This window comes from Argopecten irradians, chromosome 7 (genome assembly GCF_041381155.1).
Source record: "Argopecten irradians isolate NY chromosome 7, Ai_NY, whole genome shotgun sequence".
In the NCBI taxonomy this organism is placed as follows: Eukaryota; Metazoa; Mollusca; class Bivalvia; order Pectinida; family Pectinidae; genus Argopecten; species Argopecten irradians.
Window position 1 is genome coordinate 22,213,152 of NC_091140.1, and position 27,262 is coordinate 22,240,413.

At 35.9% G+C, this 27,262-nt stretch overlaps 2 protein-coding genes across 4 annotated transcripts; one reads left to right on the forward strand and one right to left on the reverse strand.

Moving 5' to 3' along the window:
• Window positions 1–413: 413 nt before the first annotated feature.
• LOC138327858 (protein FAM114A2-like) lies at window positions 414–18,852 on the reverse strand. Of its 3 annotated transcripts, XR_011209116.1 has the most exons (16): window positions 18,751–18,852; window positions 17,340–18,004; window positions 16,871–16,961; window positions 14,651–14,785; window positions 14,396–14,518; window positions 12,632–12,766; window positions 12,168–12,337; window positions 11,563–11,812; window positions 10,787–10,948; window positions 10,268–10,356; window positions 9,639–9,716; window positions 8,908–9,047; window positions 5,662–5,734; window positions 5,276–5,332; window positions 1,795–2,484; window positions 414–1,739 (listed from the first exon to the last, which is right to left on the reverse strand). XR_011209116.1 is itself a non-coding variant. In XM_069274282.1 (15 exons), exons 2-15 carry the CDS (start codon window positions 17,997–17,999, stop codon window positions 2,386–2,388), a joined length of 2,259 nt encoding a protein of 752 aa, XP_069130383.1. In that variant the 5' UTR covers window positions 18,000–18,004; window positions 18,751–18,852; the 3' UTR covers window positions 414–2,385. The 3 variants fall into 3 exon arrangements, 2 of the variants coding, with proteins under 2 accessions (XP_069130383.1, XP_069130382.1); XM_069274282.1 differs by having other exon boundaries at window positions 414–2,484; window positions 10,268–10,353; XM_069274281.1 differs by having other exon boundaries at window positions 414–2,484.
• A 244-nt stretch (window positions 18,853–19,096) lies between these two features.
• LOC138327859 (zinc finger matrin-type protein 2-like) lies at window positions 19,097–25,584 on the forward strand. The gene is made up of 6 exons (XM_069274284.1): window positions 19,097–19,125; window positions 21,198–21,350; window positions 21,963–22,033; window positions 24,326–24,399; window positions 24,648–24,793; window positions 25,289–25,584. The coding sequence occupies exons 1-6, from the start codon at window positions 19,108–19,110 to the stop codon at window positions 25,436–25,438; spliced, it is 612 nt and encodes a 203-aa protein (XP_069130385.1). The 5' UTR covers window positions 19,097–19,107; the 3' UTR covers window positions 25,439–25,584.
• Window positions 25,585–27,262: the final 1,678 nt, after the last annotated feature.

The window sequence follows — 27,262 nt, forward strand, 5'->3', positions numbered from 1 at the left end:
GGACGGACGGACGGACGGACGGAACCCATTTGTATGTCCCCCGCCAACTTCGTTGGGCGGGGGATAAAAAGGGAAGTATCATCTGCGAAAAATTTAACATTTGAATAGATTTCATTTTCCAAATCATTTATATGAGAAATAAATATGGTCCAAGTACTGAGCCTTTGGTTTTATTTAAAGTAGTAGCATGCCTCTCTGACGTTACTCAAGAAATGTACTTCCATTATTACACGGATACTGAATGTCTCCCAAAACACACACCACATGCATCACATTGTAACTGAATACAAGGAAAGTTTTCCTTAGATAACCTCATTTGTAATATATAAAAACATATTAGGCATAATCAACGAATCAAGTCTTCAAAGGTGGTGTTAAAACATACCCCAGTAAGTTATAACACAAAAAATCAATGAATGCGATATTTTTTATTCAATTTTCTCTTCATCAATTTCAGTTTGAAAATAAATAAGAAAGCTTCGTTTCATTCAAATACAAAATTATCTCAAATTACACATTTTACATTGACATCATTATAAATATTTAATGACATTAAACCATTACCACTTCCAATATTTTCATCCATATTGATATCATATGGGTTCAACAGCATCTTTAAATTTTCACCAATTTTATAAAAGTCTAAACCAGTTTCGTATTACAGAGTTGTCTGCTCTTACAAAATTCCTGATCAAGAGTAGATAACTCTCTAATATGCTAATTTTATCTGAATAACCATTTTCCAATGATTTTAATTAGAAATTTGGAAAGAAATGATATGGAATTATGATTTTAGTATGAGCAATTTTCTTTCACACTCAATTTTCATGATTTTAAAAGATTTTAAAATGAGTATGAAGATAGGTATAAGAATACAGCACTTGAGGTAACAGTTCTCATTTTATCATTACAAAGTGATATATAATTCAGATTAAATGTGTGATAATTAAATATTAGCACTAAAATTATCAGTCAGGGATATGGAACATCACTAAGTCACTATTAATGGCTATATAGTACATGGTTTATACCATGTGTTGTAATTATTAGCAAGAATTTAGCAATGAAATCTGACATGTAGTGACTTCCTGTGGCTACTTTTCTGTTCAATAATGTTCATATTATCTTTACAACATGTAAAGCATTTTAAAGTATTTACAAATATTTCAGACTACTCTGTACAACAAATCTCAGCTGTGATTGTGAAAAATACAATATAGACGTAAACTAATTCTATGACAACTGTACTCTGTAAGTTAATATTACATATTTTCACAAACTATTTTTCTTACATATTTTGTACAGATGTTAAATTATTTCACCATCACAGCAAAATGTTTTATCATAGTTTACAAATCACTATAACTTACCAATGCAAGCTTACTACATTTTACATAGCATTATGAATTTGAGTTGCACTTCTGCATATAGGTGCAGCATATTGTAAGTTGTTGCTGTACAGTGTTGTATTATCCTGAAGCATATCGAGCGTGGTCTCGGATTTCTGCTGTATGACAGCCTGTATGGTGACCTGTAGATTGTATGGTCTATGATTTCTGTTGTAAGGCAGCCCGTATGATGACCTGTAAACTGTATGGTCTATGAATTCTGCTGTAAGGCAGCTTGTATGGTGACCTGTAAACTGTATGGTCTATGATTTCTGCTGTAAGACATCCTGTATGGTGACCTGTAGATTGTATGGTCTATGAATTCTGCTGTAAGGCAGCTTGTATGGTGACCTCGTGTAATCTGTATGGTCTATGAATTCGGCTGTAAGACATCCTGTATGGTGACCTGTAGATTGTATGGTCTAGGATTTCTGCTGTAAGGCAGTCTGTATGGTGACCTGTAGATTGTATGGTCTATGAATTCCGCTGTAAGACATCCTGTATGGTGACCTGTAGATTGTATGGTCTAGGATTTCTGCTGTAAGGCAGTCTGTATGGTGACCTGTAGATTGTATGGTCTATGAATTCCGCTGTAAGGCAGTCTGTATGGTGACCTGTAGATTGTATGGTCTATGAATTCTGCTGTAAGGCAGTCTGTATGGTGACCTGTAGATTGTATGGTCTAGGATTTCTGCTGTAATGCAGTCTGTATGGTGACCTGTAGATTGTATGGTCTATGAATTCTGCTGTAAGGCAGTCTGTATGGTGACCTGTAGATTGTATGGTCTATGAATTCCGCTGTAAGGCAGTCTGTATGGTGACCTGTAGATTGTATGGTCTAGGATTTCTGCTGTAATGCAGTCTGTATGGTGACCTGTAGATTGTATGGTCTATGAATTCCGCTGTAAGGCAGTCTGTATGGTGACCTGTAGATTGTATGGTCTATGAATTCCGCTGTAAGGCAGCCTGTATAATGACTTCCTGTAAACTTTATGGTTTATGATTTCTGCTCTAAGGCAGCCTGTATGGTGACCTCCTGAAGACAAGGCAGCAGTAACTGGAAAGCATCCTGTATATAGGTGCTACTGTTTCCCGCCTGTAATTAAGTCATTGATAACGTCTTACAATCATGCAAGAGAACTTATCTAGTCACTGAGGTAAAAAAACATTATAATAGTCATTGAGGTCTATAACATTTACAGAAAAAATTAAATATCAAAGAAACACAATTTGACAAAGCATGTTAATTTATTGACTCGTGCCCTATCCGGGCCTCGAACTCACGATCTACGGCACCCAATTGCCTAGCCAAACATACCTGCGCCTTCTACCACTGCGCCACATCCATGTATATTTCTTAAAAACGGCATGTCTTTCAGTTGTTTATTAATTAGGCATTCAATATCATAATATAAAATGTATCATGAATCCATCTATTGTCATTTAGCAATAAATAAAATGTTACACTCATATGGAATTTTAAACTTTTCTTCAAGGATCAAGTAAATGGATGAAGTTATTGGCATAAAATATGATACTTTCTACAAGCGAGGGGCTATAACTCAAGAAAAACTAATGATGAGGGAATATAAACTTAATGGTAAATTGTAGGCATAACATCTACTTATAATGTCTGAGAATTTTCAATGAGAACAGGTCAAAACCGTTAAATAGAATAATAAAACCTCTAGGGTATGACTGATTGTGTGTGCTTATCTTTTGAACCTGAACACAATTGCTTGACATCATGACTTGCTGTGTAAATGTGGAATGCATTGTTGATGACGTCATCAATATTGACATTCAGTTGACAGAATCATGTTCATGTCAATGTGAAAATGCTTCTGTTTTGGCTATTATCTCATCTTTTCTTTTCTTTTTTATTTTTGTATAGTTCAATTTTGCATTTTCATTGGCTTAAAAATTTACTTTAACAGCCCATAAAGGAAACAAGAGGCCCAGAGGGCCTGTATCGCTCACCTGGTTTGTAATGCCAAGTAATGTTCTGAATACAAGTTCATTGTTTCTTTTCTGAAGGAATTTGAATATTTACCTCTAATTCCCCTATTGGGCCCCAGTCTTTCTGCTCCAGGGGGTCAAAGCCAAAATTTATACGAATTCTGTTAACCCCAAGGATGTTTCTGGCAAGATTTGGTTACAATCCATGCAGAACTCTAGGACAAGTAGCGATTTTTAGGATTTAGCTCTTTTTCCCATTTGGGCCCGCCCCTCCAACCCCCCGAGGGTCAGAGCCAAAATTTATACAAGTTCTGTTCCCCTTCCCCCAAGGATGTTTCTGGCCAAATTTGGTTACAATCAATGCAGAACTCTAGGACAGGTAGTGATTTATAGGATTTACCTCTATTTCCCCTATTGGGCCCACCCCTCCTACCCCCGGAAAGTCAGAGCCAAAATTTACACGAGTTCTGTTCCCTTTCCCCCAAGGATGTTTCTGGCCAAATTTATTACAATCCATCCAGAACTCTAAGACAAGTAGCGATTTATAGGATTTACTTCTATTTCCCCTATTGGGCCCCGCCCCTCCTGCCCCCAGGGGGGTCAGAGCCAAAATTTATACAAGTTTTGTTTCCCTTCCCCAAAGGATGTTTGTGGCCAAATTTGGTTACAATCAATGCAGAACTCTAGGACAGGTAGCGATTTATAAGATTTACCTCTATTTCCCCTATTTGGACAACCCCTCCTACCCCCGTGGGTCAGGGCCAAAATTTATACAAGTTTTGTTTCCCTTCCCCAAAGGATGTTAATGGCCAAATTTGGTTACAATCAATGCAGAACTCTAGGACAGGTAGCAATTTATAGGATTTACCTCTATTACCCCTATTGGGCCCCGCCCCTCCTGCCCCAGGGGGGTCAGGGTCACCATTTATGTACAATCTGATCCCCTTCCCCTAAGGAAGTTTCTCGCCAAATTTGGTTGCAATCCATGCAGAACTCTAGGACAAGTAGCGATTTATAGGATTTACCTCTATTACCCCTATTGGGCCCCGCCCCTCCTGCCCCAGAGGGGTCAGGGTCACCATTTATGCAAAATCTGATCCCCTTCCCCTAAGGAAGTTTCTCTCCAAATTTGGTTGCAATCCATGCAGAACTCTAGGACAAGTAGCGATTTATAGGATTTAACTCTATTACCCCTATTGGGCCCCGCCCCTCCTGCCCCAGAGGCGTTAGGGTCACGATTTATGCAAAATCTGATCCCCTTCCCCTAAGGAAGTTTCTCGCCAAATTTGGTTGCAATCCATGCAGTACTTTATGACAAGTAGCGATTTGAAGGAAATGTTGATGGACGGATGGACGACGGACGGATGGGCGACGGACGGATGGACGAACAACGGACGCCGCGCCATGGCAAAAGCTCACCGGCCCTTCGGGCCAGGTGAGCTACAAATGGCATCGCCGTTTTAACATTGTATCTGATTGGCTGAGATGACAGCGTAATGATTTCATAGACAAAAGAGTCCCAAAATGAATTTTGAATATTGAAGAGATTATCTTTAGTAAATTGAATTATAAGAGTTAATTTGAATAGATTTTTTATGTTATGGAGATATAACACAAAAATCTGAGTGTACGCTCATCAGAAAGCGGTTTGTGATGAGAGAACACTCAAATTTTTGTGTTATACAGTGTATCTCCATAACATAAAAAATCTATTCAAGTTAATCCTTAAATATGGGAGAAAAAGAATCATTCCCTACATATGAGGATGTGACAATGAAATCACAACCCTCACGGTGATTCCTGAATGTCAAACCCTTGGCAAGCCTCAGGTTAAACGTACATGAATTACCCCTCGGATTGTGATTTCGTTGTCACACCCTGTAGGTAGGCAAAGATTTTATCATTCCCTGTATATTTGGGATACCTACCTCGAGATAGACGTTAGTAACCAGAGTATTGATATCACTGCTGTCCTCCTTGCCCTCCTGTTAGAAACCACATATAATATACATGTAATATTCAATATTTCAAAAATGAAGATCAAATTTTCAATATATAACATACAATTATCAACCCCTGACACACAAAAAATCTAGTAACTGTGACTGTCATGTCTAATACAGTACTTTAATGATTAACAAACTATTTTTTCCCAAATAAGATCATTTATATATCATGTACAGGGTATGTGTATTCAGAAACTTGATATTTATTTTTGGATTTCAAAAACGGTCACCTTTAGGTCAAAACGGGCCAATATGTGCCATACCTCTTTAAATTCTTCATTAAGAAAGTCAGAGAAAGCTATACTTACAGCCAGGGTGTTGAGAACAGAGGTAAACTTTACAGACAATATCCCCACCTCAGTACACAACACATTGGTCAGACTGTAAAATAAAAGTCACAGATTATCGTAACCATGATATCAGTTGTAAACTTCACAGGCAATATCCCCACCCCAGTACACAACACACTGGTCAGACTGTAAAATAAAAGTCACAGGCAATCGTAACCATGATATCAGTTGTAAACTTTACAGACAATATTCCCACCTCAGTACACAACACATTGGTCAGACTGTAAAATACAATAACAGGTTATCGTAACCATGATTCTGACCAATAAAATTGGTTAATGGTAAAAGTTTGTGTATATCAGTAGTCACATGTACTAGAAATGTGAGGTTAAATGAGATAACTCTAGAAAATGCAACAAGACAAAGACAAGAATTAAAATGCTATTAATATATCAATTACTGATAAATAAATAAACAAGTTAAAAGGCCCATGGGCCTTAACGGTCATCTGACTATTAGTACAATACAACATAGTCGTTTAAAGATTTTAGCCTATTTGACCTCTGTGACCTTGATTGAAGGTCAAGGTAATTCATTTGAACAAACTTGGTAGCCCTTCATCCCAGCATGCTACCAGCATGCCACATGCTCAATATCAGTACCCTGGGCCTTCTGGTTCTTGAGAAGACGTCATTTAAAGATTTTAGTCTATTTGCCGCCCGTGACCTTAAATGAAGATCAAGGTCATTCATTTGAATAAACTTGATAGCCCTTCATCCAAGCATGCTACATGCCCAATATCAGTACCCTGGGCCTTCTGGTTCTTAAGAAGAAGTCATTTAAAGATTTTAGCCTATTTGACCCCTGTGACCTTGAATGAAAATCAAGGTCATTCATTTGAACAAACTTGGTAGCCCTTTATCCCAGCATGCCACAGGCCTAATATCAGGTCTCTAGGCCTCTTCGTTATTCACAAGAATTTGTTTAAATGATTTTAGCCTATTTGACCCTGTGACCTTGAATGAAGGTCAAGGTCATTTATTTGAACAAACTTGGTAGCCCTTCATCCCAGCATCCTACAGGCCAAATATCAGTACCCTGGGCCTTCTGGTTCTTGAGAAGAAGTCATTTAAATATTTTAGCCTTTTTGACCCCGTGACCTTGAATGAAGGTTAAGGTCATTCATTTGAACAAACTTGGTAGCCCTTCATCCCAGCATCCTACAGGCCAAATATCAGTACCCTGGGCCTTCTGCTTCTTGAGAAGAAGTTGTTTAAATATTTTTAGCCTTTTTGACCCTCGTGACCTTGAATGAAGGTCAAGGTTATTTTATTTGAACAAACTTGGTAGCCCTTCATCCCAGCATGCCACAGGCCTAATATCAGGTCTCTAGGCCTCTTAGTTATTCACAAGAAGTTGTTTAAAGGATTTTAGCCTATTTGACCCCTGTGACCTTGAATGAAGGTCAACGTCATTTATTTGAACAAACTTGGTAGCCCTTCATCCCAGCATCCTACAGGCCAAATATCAGTACCCTGGGCCTTCTGGTTCTTGAGAAGAAGTTGTTTAAAGATTTTAGCCTTTTTGACCCTCGTGACCTTGAATGAAGGTCAAGGTCATTTATTTGAACAAACTTGGTAGCCCTTCATCCCAGCATGCCACAGGCCTAATATCAGGTCTCTAGGCCTCTTAGTTATTCACAAGAAGTTGTTTAAAGGATTTTAGCCTATTTGACCCCTGTGACCTTGAATGAAGGTCAAGGTCATTTATTTGAACAAACTTGGTAGCCCTTCATCCCAGCATCCTACAGGCCAAATACTGTTGTAAAGGCCAGACTGATTCTTATGGCTGAGTCAGAGCCAAATTCTGTTCTCATCCCCCAAGTTGTTTAAATGGCCAAATTTGATTTCGAAAGCCTTTTAACTTTAGACTGAAATTGAATGAAGGTCAAGGTCAATTTGAACAAACTTGGTAGCCCTTATTATGCATGCCACAGGCCCTAATCCTCAGCCCTCGGGCCTGAGTTTTCATAAGAAGTTTGTTCCCCTTCACAAGGATTTTGTGCCTATTTGTCCACAACCTTGCAAAACTCTATTCAAGTAGCATTTAAAATGGATTATGACTCTTGGTTCCCTATTGGATCCCCACCCTCCTGTACCCTGGGGCCTTCAGCAAAACTGGTTCTTACAAGAATTCCCCTTCCACCCAGGGTGTTTGTCCAAAATTTTTTGAACCTCGTGTAGAACTCTATGAATGACTAGTAAAGATTTTATTTCAAACTATGGTCTCCTATTTGGATATCATGTATCCCTACCTCGAGATAGACGTTAGTAACCAGAGTATTGATATCACTGCTGTCTTCCTTGCCCTCCTGTTAGAAACCACATATAATATACATGTAATATTCAATATTTCCAAAATGAAGATCAAATTTTCAATATATAACATACAATTATCAACCCCTGACACACAAAAAATCTACTAACTGTGACTGTCATGTCTAATACAGTACTTTAATGATTAACAAACTATTTTTTCCCAAATAAGATCATTTATATATCATGTACAGGTATGTGTATTCAGAAACTTGATATTTATTTTTGGATTTCAAAAACGGTCACCTTTAGGTCAAAACCGGCCAATATGTGCCATACCTCTTTAAATTCTTCATTAAGAAAGTCAGAGAAAGCTATACTTACAGCCAGGGTGTTGAGAACAGAGGTAAACTTTACAGACAATATCCCCACCTCAGTACACAACACATTGGTCAGACTGTAAAATAAAAGTCATAGATTATCGTAACCATGATATCAGTTGTAAACTTTACAGACAATATCCCCACCCCAGTACACAACACACTGGTCAGACTGTAAAATAAAATTCACAGGCAATCGTAACCATGATATCAGTTGTAAACTTTACAGACAATATTCCCACCTCAGTACACAACACATTGGTCAGACTGTAAAATACAATAACAGGTTATCGTAACCATGATTCTGACCAATAAAATTGGTTAATGGTAAAAGATTTTGTATATCAGTAGTCACATGTACTAGAAATGTGAGGTTAAATGAGATAACTCTAGAAAATGCATCAACACAAAGACAAGAATTAAAATGCTATTAATATATCAATTACTGATAAATAAATAAAAATGTTAAAATTAGTGTGAAATAAATGTAAAGCCTCATCAAAAATTTCAACAAATTACTTGTCTTTTCATTCACCGTAACTAAACGAGATAGTTGTTTAGATACTTACTTAGATAGACTGGTGGCTCGCTCCAGACACTGTTTGTCTGTAGGTTGGTTTAACAGGATTAACTCCCCTGCTTTGTGAAACTGTTCCACAGACTTTGATGTCAGTTCAGCGAGTGACTGTATAGCTATTCGGTGGACAGCCTACATGAGAAGATAGACAACTCACGCTACAAACATCATGGTATCCTAGCTGATATGTTTATAGAGGCAGTGAACATGTATGCAATTAATAACAAAAGATAAATTGAAAGTCATAGATTTTTTTCTAATGGGCATAAGCCACTAAATATGAATAACTCAAATTAATAAATGAATATGTCGTATATTGATAGCCATCTTCCTACATACTGTCAACCAACATTTTTTCCCATTTTTTTTCAACAACTTATTTCACATTTTCATGCTTAACGACCTTTTCACAGCAATTTGACTTCACGATTTAGACTAAAGTGGTTTCAATGTACCCATATTTGATGCACTTTTGTGATTTCTTATTGTCTGCAAAATTGAATCGCACACGAATATAAGATGGTTTCGAGTATACAAAATACACCAAAATAACAACCAAAAGCTATGTCCTATTATTATCAAACTTCTTTTATGTTCATTTCAATTATCAAATCCATATTTTAATTTGTCATATAAGATTCGTAGAGCCGTAGAGGAACATTTCAAAACTAGTGATGGAAATACCTATATATATTTTACATGATTGATCTTAAGAAGTGTTACCTTAGGCTCTACAGGCTCATCGTCATCTTCCTCTTTTGTAGAAAACTGTGTGATACTCTGACGGATCTTTTCCTGAGTCTGAAATAAATTTCAACATATTTACATTTCAGTGGTAGGCTCAAGAAAGTCAAATCTAGCAACAAATTACTTTTACAATATGTCAATATGGTTCTCTCACCTACAAGAAACACAGACATGTACAGCATACATAAAGTGGGAGAAAACGATTCCACTGTGTTCCACTGACAGAGCTAGTGAATTATTTAAAATACCAAGATAAACCATCTAGGTTAGAATTTATCATCAGAAAAAAGACAGTCAGCCTGGTATAGACTAATAGAATATTTTACTCCTTGGGGATGAGAAAGAAGAATCTCAACTCAAGGGTAAAATTCTAAAGCTTTCAAATGCTAGGCTTTGCCAAGTGCTTGACAGTTTAAGAATCTTATCCTGAAGCTTGTGATCTCCTGTTTTACCCAAAAGAGTGTGAATGATTATATTTCTCTTACCCTATATGAACATGAGTTAAGATATTGTGTAGCTTGTTTTTACCTTAGAAACAAAAATCTCACACCAGTTACATTGACAGCAGATATCCTTGTCTGAGGTAAGAGAAAAACCAGACTTACCCTATTCAGTTTACCAGGGTCAGTACCAAGGCTGAGACTTGACATATTATCTGTGACCAACTTTACAAAATCCTGATCCTCTGGATCTTCTTAAACATACAGTGACAAATCAACAAATGTTTTCTTATTTCAGAAATGACAATATGTGGTAAAGCAAATCAGAATACAGAATAAAAATTTATTTTGTAGACCTTAAATGAGATTGATCATTTCAAAGCCATCAGTGAGAAATAGTGGAAGATAGGGCTTTCATAAAACTTACACACACCCATACATTTTTTGAGAAAATTAAGGTGGAAAACAATTACTATTATTGAAGTTCAAAACATAACATATTCTTTTTTATGATAATGTTTAATTTGAAATAAATATACATCATAGTGAACTGTTTTGTCACATATAGCCTAGCTAAATTTTCTTGTCAAATGAAAATAATCTTTCAGACACCTACCCGGTAATTAGAAAGCGAAAGGTACTGTAGAACTAAAACAAAGTTGAAAGCATTATATCATTACAAACCATCTTCCTCATCCTCTTCATTCCTCTCAAACACCTGTTTGATCATGATGAGATCAGACTTGATGTCTGCGAGTGTGTCCTCAGGCATGGACGTCAGTAATGTTTGAACCTTCTTCTCACATTGATTGGCTAGGATTTCCAATGCCTCCAAGTGGGCCAGCCCTAGAAGGGGAAACACATAACATACAGCCTTAATCACATAATCTGCCTGATATCGTGTGACTTTACCAAGTAATACTTTTGCAGGTCACATGTTATATGACCTGTAGAAATTTTCATTGGATTAATTTCATTGTGATGGCATGACTTGCTGTCAGTAAACAAGAAGGACATCTTAACAAAATGGCCGCTTCCACTGATTTTTTGCAGCACAGTTTGATGTTGAATTATTTGAAATGTAGGTTGTTGTACGTAGTTGTTGGATGAGTATCTTAAACTCATCCCGAAGTTCTTAAATTTGCTAATTTCAAAAGATTTTTTTCTTTAAATCTCATATGAAATTATCACTCATTTAGAATCCAGAATCCTAAATGAGAGATATCTAGATGATCGTCCCCTATATATCACTGGGGTATCTCAAGATATGTGCTCTTCTTAGAGGAGAAGTCATTTCAGAAAATATTCCAGCTTATAAATGAAAGAGCTTCCAGAAGTAGAAAAGTAACAAATTTGAAAGTTATATTCTAAAATTTGACGCAGGCAAATGAAGTTAGCTAAGGCTCAATTACCGGTAAAGGGAATTTACAAATATTACTTCATAGAGTATAGACACTTACCTTGATATTCATCAAACATAAATCCAAAGTGGGCCTTCTGTGCCTCTTCCGATTCTTTATCCTTTTCCATTTGCTTGGCTGAATCTTCCTTTGCATCTCGGAGAATCTGGGACAGATTAGGCTTATCTCCCCTGTGAAACAACACTTCCTTTGTCTTTCGAAGTCCAGGATCATGATCTTTGATGACATCAAATGTCTTTTTACCGATGGTTTCCAGGACATCCAAACTTCCTGTTACCAAGGCATTACTCTATAAAATAATACAGTTTATTTTAAGTACACGTACATCACCTTATAATTTCTTCATGAAACAACATTTTTAATGTTCTTTTCAATTGCCTGTGGAAGTGGAACTAATTTTTCCTTTCATTCTTCATGATTTCAAAATATATTTACTTTTTGAAGGAAACAATTTTATTTGCAGATATTGTTTTCATATCATAATTCAGGGAAATCTTATTTAGTACATATCTATGAGATTTTTTGTTTCCAGTCCGTTAATATCACACTAAATTTCTATCAATTCAATAAGTCTGCATATTTTACAATAAGATACAGATTTCATTAGAAAAAGGTGTATTTCTAGTCTATGATGATCTACTTACTGTGTTATGTACCATGCTGGTGGTATTCTGTACGACCGAGGTCAAGCTGGACACACCCCAGGATGAAAACCAATTACCCTGGTCTCCTCCATCAGGGTTCGCCACTTTTTCTTCTTTCTTTTTATTCTCTTGCTTTTCTTTTTTTCCCTCTTGTTCAATTTCTTCTGGATCTGTAAAAAAAGTACACCCTGGTATGCAAAATTAAGCACTGAATTACAGTATTGCTTTCAGTTTGCAGTTGTAGGCTAATGAATGCCAGCTGCAGTGCAAATGTAAATTTAATTTAAAGTTCATGTAGTCTGATGTAAATTCTTATCAATTTCAGGTGAAAATTCAGGTCAACTTTACCTAAAAAGAGGAAAAGAGTCAATTCAGGTCAAACTCTATTCAGGTCAAATTAACAGATATTATTATATTGACTTATTTTTGAGGCAATTTACTGTTACTATTATAGTCTATCTTACTTTCTCTGTCCATTGCAGTGTTTTCTGGTGCCTCAGATCCATCCTTTGATTTCCTCTTCATTTCAGCCAGCTCCTCTGGGGTAGGTGCCCCCATACTGGTCTCTACTGCATCCATCAACGTATTAAACTTATCTCCTGTAACAGCATCACAATATCATCTTATTATACACAGCACAATAGAAAATTTATATCATTTTTATACTAGTCTGGTTTCAATAAAATGTAATAGTTGTATATATCAAACCAGTGGTGGTAGTTGAATTTATATATTCACATGGACCCAACAGCCCATCTACTACCTGGTGATCTATCTTTGACTGGTCTTTCAGTATTACAGTACTTTTTCCGTATTACGACCAGCCCAGCCCAAAAATATCCCAAGGCAAACTTTATCTTGAAAATTTGATGGGTGTCCATCGTTGTTAAAGTTGTATGGTCTATCACTTTCGTCCTCTTTTTGTCGTAATGAGAAATTAGCGGTAACAAAACTGTCACACTTATATCAAAATCAAAGTGTTTGTAAGAGATCGGTACTAAAAATTTTTCGCCGTCTAGGGTCCTGAGTTTAAAACTTTCTATTTTTATCACTAAAACTTTTACCAAAAGAAAGCACTTTTTATAGCACGGTAGCAAAGTTTATTTATCAAAATCCAAATGGTAAAAAATCTTTTCAATCGGTACACGTTGAATATGCACTAACATAGGGTTCCTAAAGTGAACCTATGAAATTTGAGAAAGAACCCTTCATACTTTCTGAAACTCTTCCGAACGTCGTCGCGACAATCTCGAAGTAACATGAGATTTTGTAAAACCAAGAGAAAATGTCAACAATTTTTCATAAACAAAATATGTGGTCGACCTCAGCAACTGGATTTACAAAGAAATGTAATTCCCAGCTCATTACAATATTTGATACACCACAATATTGAATTACGTCCCAATGCGTGTATTGGATGTTTCAAAACTCGTTCTATGGACATATACCAGCACGACGTATGGCTCATTTTAGCCAGAAAGAGAACGTAAACAAACACATGTCAAATGTCGCTTACAGGCAAATTAGTTATTACCCTTGATCACCACGTGCAGGACGTGTAGACGTCGGTCACGTGATACATATTCGCAATTCCGACAAAACCCGAAGGATTTACTCAGAACATGACGGTGATTGGAACTGGTCTTTTGCTATTTTAATAGTTGTATATATCAAACCAGTGGTGGTAAAGTTGAATTTATATATTCACATGGACCCAACAGCCCATCTACTACCTGGTGATCTTAAAGTCTGCTACAGGCCCAAAAGATATCCCAAGGCTTCTTGATGGTGTCTTCGTGTTAAAGAAAAGTTCCCAATGAAATTAATCACACCCGACCTTGTGACATTTGATGAATGATGCTGTCATTCATTAATTAAATTTGGTGAACCCTTTGTCACAGTATAAGCTCACTTGCCTTTAAGATAGATAAGCTAATAAGTAAGTAACAAAATGCTTACTTCAATGACCAAGAATAAGTATGAGTTTCCAAAAACCAAAGAAACAATTTGTGTAGCAAAATCATACTAGATAAAACTATACACTTAAGTTAAAAAGATTATTTAAGGCTATAAAAATGAGTATGTTGAAAACTGGGCGAGCGGATGAGTACATTTCCGCAGCCCTGCAAGGATATTCAGTATAATATTTTCCCTGTTTCATGGACAGTATTATAATTAATACCCTTGGATAGTGAAGATGCATACTCTCATTCTCCTGCTTTACTTACCCACTTGACCTGCTAGAGACTGGAACCAGCCACCTTTAGCCTGATCCCCTTCAGGATTATCTCCCTTCTTTGTCTCCTCCTTATTTTCAGACTTTTTATTTCCCTCCTCATCTTCCTCTAAGCCTACAAATTGCAGTAAATATCAAAAATTGCTTTTCTATAATTTCAATATGATTACATTTTGTATTTCAAAATAATGATAAAATGATGCCCAATTAAGACAACTCCTCTTCCAATTCATGTGGTAACTCTTACTTTCTCTATCCATTGTAGTGTTTTCTGGAGCCAGTGTTTCGTCCCTTGATTTCCTCTTCATTTCCTCCAGCTCCTCTGGGGTAGGTGCCCCCATACTGGTCTCTACTGCATCAACCAGTGTGTTGAACCCGTCTCCTTTAATAGGCATAAATACTTTTTTTTAAAATGAGATTCGTGCAATTAATTGGAAAAAGTGTTAGCAAGTTCTGGATCAAAACAAATATAAAAAGCGTATCTATGTACCCAATCTAATTAAAATACAGAACCTTTTATCACTCTGTTTTAAAAAGCATCTGACAACATCCCATTAGGGGTTTTATCTTAATAACAAACAGTACAATATATCATATATAAATAACTTATAGCATAAACTTTCCAATACCGATGTAGCAGTCTTGTTTCCCCTTCTGAAAGTTTTACCAGGGAAAGAATTGGCTAGTTATTCTTATATTTTACCCCCTCTCGATTAATTCTAGGAGGCGGGGACTTACCGTACTGGCTAGCTGATTTTCCCCTCCCTCTACATTATTTTTTGTTTTTGGAGGGAAACTATTGGTTAGCTAATTCTCCCCCACCCCTCTTTATTATTTTTACAGAGGAAACTATTGGTTAGCTTATTCTTTCTCCCTCTTGGTTATTTTTAGTTTAAGAGGCCCGGGGGAAACTATCGGCTAACTGATTCTTTCCCCCTCTTCGTTATTTTTACGGGGAAAACTATTGGCTAGTCAATTCTTTCCCTCTCTTGATTATTTTTCATTTTAGGTGAGAAACTATTGGCTAACTGATTCTTCCCCAACTCTCAGTCTCAATTATATCCAGCGGAAACTATTGGCTAACTGATTCTTTCCCAACTCTCAGTATACAGTTAAAGTATGGGGTTGAGGGATATAGCAAGTTTCTGGTTTTTTGAGTCTTGTCTATTTCCCGAGGCAGAGCCGAGGGAAATAGGCAAGTTCGAGGGAAACTAGAAACTTGATATATCGCTCAATCCCATACTTTGACTGTTTTAATATACCGACACATACAAAAGCTATGATTAGACTAAAAATATATTTCTCTCACACGCTATATATTTCTGTCATGTACGGCAATGGTCATTATAGATTGAGGAAATTTTCCATTGTAATCGATCTACATAATCTTATCTTCAAACATACGAATTATTCCGAGATGATAATTGTGATTCCATGTCCATTTTGTTTTGCTTCAAATCAAACTGCAGGTTAAAATTTGATTCCTCAATGATTTCTCAATATTTCAACATTTATACCACTAGGCATACCGTATTCAACCCAATAAGCGCCCATGTCCCTATAAGCGCCCCTCCCCCTTTTTGAGGCCTCAACTTCAATTGCCCAGGCATAAATAAGGACCAAAACTACATAAAACGGTATAAATTTGCAATAATTGTGACTTATTAGCACCTTTTCATTTTTGTCAATTTTTTAAGCGTCCTGGGCGCTTATTGGGTCGAATACAGTAATACTAAATTTATATACAAGTATTGTTGAAATTCTGAGACGTTAACCACTTACAGGTAGCCTAAACATATACATAACAACTGTACGTACATGTACATTTAAAAGGTATTGTCCTCTGACCCCATTGCATTTTTCACAAGCCTCTCACTTACAAGATAAACATGACGATTTCGGTAACAGTTTCTGATCGATACTAACGTCGCCTGATTACATCAACGGTGATGGCGTGATCGGAAACTAGCTCTGCCCAAATGTATCGTCACCTAGCAACTGATGGCGAGATCGGAAACAAGTCCCGCCCACCTCGAAACTGATTGGTTAAACGGAAATAGCCGAGTCCGGGTGTGATAGTTCGAAGACTAACACACAGCTTAGCGAGTGTTTTGGAAAAAAGTAGGGAGCTAGTCAATTTAACCAAGTAACTTTTATATAGCGTAAATAAAGTAGAGGTATATTAATCTCAATTATATCCAGGAGAAACTATTGGCTAGCTGATTCTTTCCCCCCTGTCTATTTATTTTAGGGGGCAAACCATTGGCGTACTGATTCTTTCTTCCTTCTCCTTCTCAGCAATCTGATCCTTTCCTCGAAAAACTTTTGGCAGGGGGGGGAGGAGAGAATTGGCTGTTACACTGATAAAAAATAGGATATCAACATAATAAATACATGACATCTGATAAAGTGTTCTGTACACAATTATTAATGTATATGTATTGGACTATGTATACTATGTACTAACCAACTTGGCTGGTGAAGGTGGACACTGAATGTGAAGCCACAGTCATCAGGGATGATCCCCAGTTACCCCAGGAACTCCATCCACTGGACGACTGTAAACAACCAAGTCAAGTAATTATGACTCATGATTTTCCTTTGAGACTCAACAAAATTTTGAGAACCCTCTATATTTCTTTGTACTAAGAATCATCAAAATTTTAACATTTGTGTTCTGGACCTGGCTTAAAAAATTCTACCTAAGTCACTGCTTATGTGAAATATCAGTACATGTATATCTCTTTAAAACATGTATTGAGTTAGGAAAACAAAATTTTATGTTTTTGCACAAAAGATGGTCAGTCAAACACTTAAGATCTTGGTGTGGAATATTCAAAACTTAATTACCCACTTTATGCTGCAAAATTTGAATTCATGCTTATGTTATTGATTTATAATCCCAGAATATTCAATATATATAATTATATACACACTTGTTTTTTCTCTTCAGCCTTTGTTTGTGTACTTGATTCCTCTGACTGTTTGGAAGGAATATTATCTATTTTCTGTTTCGTATCTGTTGTGTCTTTAGCAGTTTCTGTGTTTATTTGTTGGGAAGTTGTTTCCACTGGAACAGTTTCTTCCGTTGGTTTGGGGATACTTGTCTCCCCTGACTCACTTGTCTGTGCCAATGTTTCAACATTTGACTCAGTAGTTAAGTCTTCAGGTTTATCACTTTTAACATCTTCTGCTTTATCACTTGGACTCATTGTTGATGAGGAATCTCCTGATTGCTTCTTTTTTCCTTTTGTGGGTAAACTAGAACCTTTAGCTGTTGACTTTGAAGTTTGAGATTTATCTGTTGTTTTCTTTTTGTCTGTGGATTTTGTTGATGCTGTTAACGTTGTTTGCTTTCCAGCATCAGGTTTACTTTTATTCACATTTGTCTTTTGTTTTGTTTTCTGTGATTCTTTACCAGTTGCACCTTTCTTGCTGTCTGTTCCTTCCTTGGCACTTTTCTCTGTAGCTTTTTCGTCCTTTTTGGCAGCTTTTGATGTTGAATGTGAACTTTTTTCTTTTCCAGTTGACTTTGTGTTTTCTGACAAACCATCTCCTTCATCCGCACTAGCAAACTCATCCTCAGAGTCAGACATATTGTCTGAAAAAAAGTGTCAAAGTAATATTAGTGTCAAAAATGTCTATATAATTGTAGAAGAACATGGAAAATACACATTTCTATCGAGTGCCCCGACCAGTAATCGAACCGACTGAGCCAAAGAAGCATGCTCCGTCAGCTGAATGATAGAGACCGTATTTAACACTATTTACAAACCACGTCGACCCGCTCCTTTTACGTTGTACATAATCAATCATTTAAGAACGTTTGTAATAAAATCTTGCAGCAATTACATAGAGTGTAAGAGTTGGAAATGCTGTACTGCAATATATTTCAACTACAGTATCCCCCCCATCTGTAACAGACAATTTGCATACTACAACATTTGATCATGTTTGCATAATTTGATCTCAACGGTAAATTTAACAAATACAATTATATAATCTACACCAAATTCCATTTTATCAATTAACGCCTAATTATGACGTCATAAAATTTCATTAAGCAGATATCACTTGGTGAAAGTATAATGATGCCTGCATTACAGATAAGAACTTAATTTGATAAATAATAACTGGGATTTGTTAACGTGTTGCTGGACAATAATAAAACAGAACATTTTGCTTGCATCAGCTGATCTACCACAGATGTCATACAGTGTACGTTTACACAATTTTTAATCAATGCAAAATGTCTATGACATGTGGAACCGAAATTTAATTTGTTAGATCTTCAGTTAACATTAGGTACTAGGAAAAAGGTTGATTCTAGCGAGATCGTCCACATACCTTCTGTTTTCTTCCAGGCCACGTCAACTGCGCCAAAGAAATCGTATCATTTGACGTAACTTAACAGCTTGACCGACTAGCAGTTTTTGACGTGCGGTAAAACATGGAAATGACGCAGACTTTCTATTGAAATATTGTACTCAAACAGGTAAACTAGTTCCCTTAGGCTAACATATTTTATTTCTAAATATAGGTATACAATCGTATATCATAACTTCAAAACACGCATTAAAATTTAAATTATTGAATACAATAAATACAGCATTGCTCTAATAACCGCATAGATACAGAAAATTACCAAAATAATTGTAGTTCATTTACAGAAAATTGTCTTCCTCGCAATATAAAAAAAACAAGATGGCCGGCGTTTACGAGGTTTGTTGTTATTTCATTGAAAAAATACCTCATTTGATACCACATGGTTCTATTTGTGTTGTTAGCAGTTCATTTTAAGTAACAATGGGATGTGTTATTTAAAATAGATTTTGAAATTCTTCATTTTAGTAAGAGATACGACTGCACATGCAGAGATTTGACCCCCTCCAAAATTATCCATTTTCATTTTATAGAAGCCTGCATTTGCGTAACAAAATGATCCCTCAAATACAGGACTGTCAAATGCATGATTATCCCTCTTATACGGGAGTGTTCCCAACCTGTTCAAAAAACTGAATCTATGATACGTTGTAGGACCCGTTTCCGGTCAGGGCACGTACATGTAGTTTATGAAAAGCCTAGGCCTCCAATGATCAGGTCGGGGTCAGTTACAACACCTTAAATACGCAGAAAAGTTAGTGACAACACAAGATATGTTATTCAGTACATTAGAATAAACATTTCTAAAAAATGAAATTAGAGTGATTTGAATATTCTGAAATCGGCCGCTGGTCAATGATAGATCAAGTGATACTCATAGACAGGTTGGGGACACTCCCATATATGCAGGATAGTCCTACATTTGAGTAATAGTCCTGTATTTGAGGGATAATTTTGTTTCGCAAATGCAGGATTCTGTGAAATGAAAATGGATAACCTGATAGAGGTGTGCCGTGACAGTATACCGACAACACTCCGTAACATTGAAAATATTTTAGTTAACATTCATGATGAAGCACTTTTTACATTAAAATTCATTCCCCAATTATTTACCCATTGTTCTTAATTGTGAAGGTCATCTTGTAATAATTGATGGAATTGGTATTTCTTGATTTCTCGCGGTGGGTATAGAGACAGTCATCTTTGCATGCAAAGAGTCGTTTCTTTGAACCAATACAGTAAGGTTGCAGGTAGATCATTGATGTGACAGAGAAACAATAGCTGTCAGAGTACTGTTCCCTGAAGGACTCCTTTGAATCTACTAAGGCTTCTTGAGAGAATTTTCCTTCAAGGGCTACTCTCATCTGACACTGTGTCAGGAAGGTTGAAAGCCACTTGTGTAGATTTCCTTTGATGCTGTATTGGTTCAGCTTGTGTAGGAGTTTTTGGTGTACGTGTCAAACGCTTTTGAAAAGTCAAGGATGGCTAGATCGACTTGTTTGTTTTGATCTTATGATTTCATATGATTTTATATGAAAGCTTAAGAGAAACCATGGCCAATAAACATGAACTGTCAGTCATAGACGTTTTATATTGTCTATATGTCTTTATTTTTGTTTGATTCTTTTGTCATTAGTATGACTAGAAAGTGTTATGAAATGATGATGTTCAATAAAATGTAACAAATTGGAGCTTGAGTATGTTTGTGTCAATTTGAAAAAAAAAATTAAAAAAAATAACGGTTGCTATCTCATCCATGAACTTTACTGAACATTTGGGAAAATACAATAATAGCTGCAATATATGTCTTTCCTATAGTAAATTACTATAAATGCAATCCATTTGAAAAAAGATAATAAAATAAACTAGAGATTGCATATATTTTTTATGTACACTAACAGTTAATGTGGTATTGATTCATAACTTTAGTTTGCAGTATAGTGAACTTGAAGCATTGGAAAAGAAGAATTAAGATGGGGTTTTTTTGGGGGTGGGGAATTACATGTACCAAAATTGACTCAATAAGTGCCCCCATCCCTATAAGCGCCCCTTCCCCATTTTAGGCTTCAATTTCACTTAACTAATTAAATGCAGACTGAAAATATTAAAACTGTATTGGTTTCATTACTGATTTATTTTGCAAATTGATTGATGGCTTACTTTGTAAAATAATTTTATGAAAGATTAATCCACATTTGTTTCTACCAAGCACTTCCTAATTTGCTTAATTTTTTTAAGCACCCTGGGCGCTTATTGGGTTGAATACAGTACTTGGTTTTGACACTTTACTTTATTTACACTCCATAACATCAGATTTTACTAAACCTTCAGATTTACTTTTCTGCTTCCAAAATTCATGCCATTTCATGATCAATTAAGTGTTTTAATATCTTACTCTAATAACATTTTAGAAAAGTGTGACAGACTTCAGAAGAAAATGGGACAAAGACGAATACGAGAAGATAGCAAAGGAGAAGTTGGAAGCAGAGCAGATGGCTTTGCTGGAGAAAGAACTGAAGGAGCCGCCAGTGAAAAGAGAACTTCTCCAACCTCGTGAATATAAGGTATACAGTTAAAGTTTATAACTATACTTCATGCTGTTCTTGCATGAATATGGTCATAATAAGGTCGCCTATTTTGATAATGGCACCCTCATCTTCACAAAATCACTTTGTGCTGGTGGTGTAAAAAAAAAAAAAAGTTCATTAGCACTTATCCATTACAAAATTGTACATTGCCTCTTGTCCTAGCCTTCCATTATACCGTACACAATTGAAATGATCAACTTCCTTCTTCTCCATAGCCATAAGGCCTGGAGATTATATATATGGCTGCAAAGTTTGTTAAAAGTAATAACCTTCATTCAAGGCCTCAAGTGTCAACATTTTCATTGTTATTTATTGGTAATCAACCCACAGTTTCTGGATATGAATACCAAAATTATTAAAAAAATATTGATTTTTACCTGCACTCAAGGTCATGGGGTTATGTAGTTCAAAGATTATTTTCTATAAATGAAGGAGGTGAAACTTTTATAAAAACAAATTAATGTGCATGGGTCCTTGTTTAAATGTGTTTAAACTATCAGTAGAGTGTACTGAAGATATACACATGTATACATATCGTACCCCTTTAGCAGCATTTCAATGACAACCATGATGCTAATTCGATTCCAGGTTGATCTTGATTCAAAACTGGGAAAGTCTCAAGTGATCACCAAGACCACACCAGCCTCCCAACAAGGAGGGTAAGTATTGTCTTAATCCTAACATGAAACATGAAGCAAACAATATGTTTTCTTCAATGTGCTGGGTTAGAAACTTTTTAGGTCACCTGAGACGAAGTCTCAAGTGACCTATTCTAATCGCCTTTTGTCCGTCGTCGTGCGTCGTCCGTTGTCCGTCGTCCGTCGTATGTCCGTAAACAATTTACATTTTCGACTTCTTCTCCAAACCTGCTGAAGCAATTTCAATGAAATTTTGCACAAACCTTCTAAGGCATAAGGCCAATCAAAATTGTGAATTATATGGTCCCCACCCCCCAGGGGGCTGTGGGAGGGGCCAAAAGGGGTAAAATTGAGTAAAATTTCAAAAATCTTCTTCTCTACTCACAGATGTGGTAGAATCAAATACTCTTCATAGATAGAAAGGTCATAAGGTCCTTTACAAAAATTGTGAATTATATGACCCTGGGGTCTCTAGTTTCCCCCTGGGGAGGGGGTCAAGTATACTATAGTTTATATAGGGAAAACACATTTTTGAGTATTATTTGATCATTTGTCATAGGAAATGAGTCAAATATTGTCAGAATTATTAGTATGAGATTGCCATTGAATCCTATTAACCAATTTTCCATGACTGACCCCCAGGGGCCTTAGGGGCGGGGTCAAAAGGGGTCAAATAGGCTATATCTTCAAAAATCTTCTTCTGAAATTCTGGAACTGGTAGAATCACGTACTCTTCATAGATGGAAAGGTCTTGAGGTCCTTTACCAAAATTGTGAATTATATGACCCTGGGGGTCTCACGTTTCCCCCTGGGGAGGGGGTCAAGTTTACTATAGTTTATATAGTGAAAACACATTTATGAGCATTTTTTGCTCAATTTTAATACGAAATGAGTCAAACATGTTTAGAATTATAAGCATGAGATAAGATTTTAATATCATATCTATATTGGTCCTGGTCAACCCCCTCGGGGCAGAGGGGCGGGGCCAAAAGGGGCAAATAGGCTAAAACTTTAAAAATCTTCTTCTTAAATACTGGAAATGGTAGAATCAAATACTCTTCATAGATGGACAGGTCTTAAGGTGTTTTATGAAAATTGTGAATTATATGACCCTTGGGTCTCAGGTTTCCCCCTAGGGAGGGGGTTACGTTTACTATATATAAGTTTATATATGGAAAACACATTTTTGAGCATTATTTAGTCATTATAATAGGAAATTAGTCAATTGTAGTCAGAATTATCCCTATGTGATGGCCATTGAATCTTATTACCAAATTTTCCATGACTGATCCCCAGGGGCCTTAGGGGCGGTCCCAAAACCGGTCAAATAGGCTAAAACTTCAAAAATCTTCTTCTGAAATTCTGGAACTGGTAGAATCAAATACTCTGCATAGATGGAAAGGTCTTAAAGTCCTTTACAAAAATTGTGAATAATATGACCCTGGGGTCTCATGTTTCCCCCCTGGGGAGGGGGTCAAGTTTACTTTAGTTTATATAGGAAAAAACACATTTATGAACATTATTTGCCTATTTTTCATAGGAAATTAGTCAAACTGGGTTAGAATTATTAGCCTGAAATAGCATTTTAACATCATATCCATACTGGTCATGGCTGACCCCCAGGGCCAGAGGGGCGGAGCCAAAAGGGGTCAAAATGGTAATTTCAAAAATCTTCTTTTTGAATTCACAGATTTGATGGAACCAGATACTCTTGATAGATTGGAAGGTCTTAAGGTCCTTTACAAAAATTTGTGAATTTCATGGCCCTGGGATCTCAGATTTTCCCCTAGGTCAAATTTACTATAGTTTATATAGGAAAACACATTTAGGAACATTATTTGCTTAGTTTTCATAGGAAATTAGTCAATCTGGGTTAGAATTATTAGCCTGAGATAGCATTTAACATCATATCCATATTGGTCCTGGCCGACCCCCAGGGGCGAGAGGGGTGGGGCCAAAAGGGGTCAAAATGGATAACATTTCAAAAATCTTTCTCTTGAATTCACAGATTTGATGTTACCAAATAATCTTCATAGATTAAAAATTTATAAAATCACTGACTGACTTCAAGGGCCTGATGGTCCAATATATATTTATAGTGTTTATATGCATGTCTTTGTTTCATTCTGTGTCTGAACTCAGGTGACCGCTAAGGCCCATGGGCCTCTTGTTCTGTTTCTGCTCCGTTGTATTTGCTGTACTTTGAGTACTTTGATTCATAAAAAAAAGGGGAGGGGGGCTAATAATATAGGCAGGTTTAGCAGACTATCTTTTAGTAGTATCACACTAACCATTGTTTTATGTCTCTTGTAGATATTATTGTAATGTCTGTGACTGTGTCGTGAAGGACTCCATCAATTTTCTTGATCATATCAACGGCAAAAAACGTAAGTATTTTGTATAACACGCACCAATGTGGGGTAATAATTTGAGCACATATATGGAAACAATACTGAAAAGTGGATATTATCTTCCCTTGATTGATAACTATATGGCAGTTTCGAATCATAATTTATTTAGTATGTATACAATTTATATTCATCAAGTGAAATATAAAAACAAATGTTTACTATGATACTAGGCTATGCCTGATGTGCGATTTTGTCATGATATTTATCATCTTTTTGTGTTTCAGATCAGAGAAATCTGGGAATGTCCATGAAGATTGAAAGATCATCATTAGACCAGGTCAAAAAAAGGTTTGAAATGAATGTGAAAAAACAAGAAGAGAAAAAGAAGGAATATGACTTTGAAGAGAGAATGAAGGAACTGAAGGAAGAGGTTTGTTATAAAATCCATCAATAGTGAGCACTGTGTCTGACAGTAAAAATATACATATTCATCAAATCAATTGTCAGTTATTCTGAGATAAGATTTTTAAGAACTACATAATGTGATGGGTTAGATTGATGATAATAAACTGTAGATTGAAGGTATTGACCAAGTTACATCTTGATGCAAGCTAAGGTATAGCTTATTTCTGCATGTACTAGTCATGGAAATGATATACATGTATAGGCCACAAACAACTTCCAGTTGCCTCAAGGCATATCAATCCTGGGCTAGCCATTCAAGCTATTCTCAATTAAGTTCCAAGCTTCTAGGTTCCACCATCAAGTGTTCCTTTGATGGCCTCTCTTTCACCTTTTTGTTCCATGTCTTCATTATTAGATTCTTATTTGTTAGTTAATCATGGATATACAATTTTGAGGGATAGGGATAGTGGGATACTGAGGTAAAATATTGTTATAGCATGATTTTTTTTAATTGTTTTAGGAGGAGAAACAGAAAGCATATAGAAAAGAGAAGAGGAAGGAGAGAAAAAGAAAAGCTGATGACTCAACAGGCCTGAATATTAATGTTGATCCTGATATGGCTGCTGTGATGGGATTCTCTGGGTTTGGTACGACTAAACCTCCCACGTAACAGATCAATGTCTCGGTGGAGAGAGTGACAGACTGGTTACAACAAACATCAATATCCTGGCCATTTTAAAAATTAACTCATAGAGTAACAGCAAATTATATCCTGGAAATTTGAATTAGGTACAGTGAACACATTGATAACCTGATACTGGATTTATTTTGATAACATCTTTTAAATTCATCAACTGTTTGGAGAGTTTTATTCTAGACAAGAAGAAGAAGAAAAAATCTTTTAGTTTAATATGTAAAGCTACTTATTTTACAACCAATTAAAAATGTAATATACTGTATTTTGTTATTATGATTTAATCTACAAAGGAGTAGCAAGGCTGTGGAAAATATTCTTACTGATAGTTGGGAGTTGTGTGACTCTATATAGATCTAGAGATCAAATCTAGGCTCAAGTCTCATTGCACATATTAAAACAAAGAGCCAATAGACTTGAATTATGTGAATTTCCTGATGTCATTTTGACAAACATGTGTCAACTCATGTCAAATCATGTTTAGTCATATTGTAATGCTGCTGTAAGTGGTTTTTTTTTTTTAAATACTAGATTTTTATCTGGTGTTTATAAATGAGGATTGTGTGTCAATTTGTTAGAAAAAGAAAAATTGTCAGAAGAAAAAGCTGGCCTTATTTAGATTCTAGAAGCTAAATACTGGTATCATGTGACAAGTTCATATTATGAATACATAAATTAGAGTGTACATTGAATAACATTTGACTACCATGCATATATGTGTCCATTAGTGAATGAGGTAAAGTTAGTAGTGATTGAAAGTGGGTATGGATGCTTCGTAAGAATAACTGAGGCAGTAATGTGAAATGAAAATGTCTGTGTTAGTGAAACATTTACATGGTAATAAATGAAATTTTATGCATATTAATGTTTTCTGTTTTGCTTCACAGATTTTTAACACAAACATAAAGTTTTTGTATCATACTCATTTCAATTGAAATATTCCATTTGCTTTTATAAAACAAACATTATCTCTATATTTAAAAATAAATTAAATTCATGGCAATTACCCTAAATGCTCCAATCAGCACCGACTTGCACCATGGGGCCTGAGGGGTGAAGTTATTTAAAGATGCTCCACTGCCAACAGAGCATAAACAATACCATCATTTGAGCAATAAATTATCCATTTTTGTGTTTATATGTGTCTAACTAACACAAAAATGCATATGAAAGCATTTACTTGGCTTTTGGTGAGTGCACAATCACAAACTTAATGCCATATAGTGCCATGGAATTTTTTTCGGGACACAATTAATTATTTTCAATAATTTTATTTTGAAATAAAATAAGAAGCTCAAACTTTTCAATGGTGGTAATGGTTTAAAATAAGAAATGTTTGCAACTGAAGAAATATTCTAATTCGTCTTCTCCTGTTTTTAATGGAGAAAAAGTACCATTCGTCAGCAGTAGATCATCTTTAGAATTCAGATGACTGCTTTAAATACGATTAACTGAGGTGGTATGTCGTGTATAAACATATCACACAATTCTGCATAAAACCAAGACTGCACATATCATATGAAAATTTACCCCAAAATTTCTTTTTCTCATTCCCCTAGGCAACTTAGTCTAACTTAGTCTAAATTGCAAGACATATTCTAGAAGTATGGATTAATTGCTTTTCTGATGTCAATAAACCTGTTAAAATGACTCAGGAATCATGCGATCAATATTGTAGAAAAGAAAGGGCATCCCAGTACATATTTTTGATCTTAAGAAAATTAACAATTATATGGACTCTGCTAGGCCATAGTGCTGGCCAAGTGATCAAACAAAGAGGCTTTCTCAATTTATACCATA

Coding starts and splice junctions, on each gene's coding strand:
- LOC138327858 (XM_069274281.1), bottom strand. CDS start 17,999: ATGTCTGACTCTGAGGATGAGTTTGCTAGTGCGGATGAAGGAGATGGT. Junction 12,767..14,395: donor GTCTCTAGCAGGTCAAGTGG/GTAAGTAAAGCA, acceptor ATGCTGTTACAG/GAGATAAGTTTAATACGTTG. Junction 10,949..11,562: donor TATGTTTGATGAATATCAAG/GTAAGTGTCTAT, acceptor TTCCCCTTCTAG/GGCTGGCCCACTTGGAGGCA.
- LOC138327859 (XM_069274284.1), top strand. Junction 21,351..21,962: donor TCCAACCTCGTGAATATAAG/GTATACAGTTAA, acceptor ATTCGATTCCAG/GTTGATCTTGATTCAAAACT. Junction 24,400..24,647: donor TCATATCAACGGCAAAAAAC/GTAAGTATTTTG, acceptor TTTGTGTTTCAG/ATCAGAGAAATCTGGGAATG.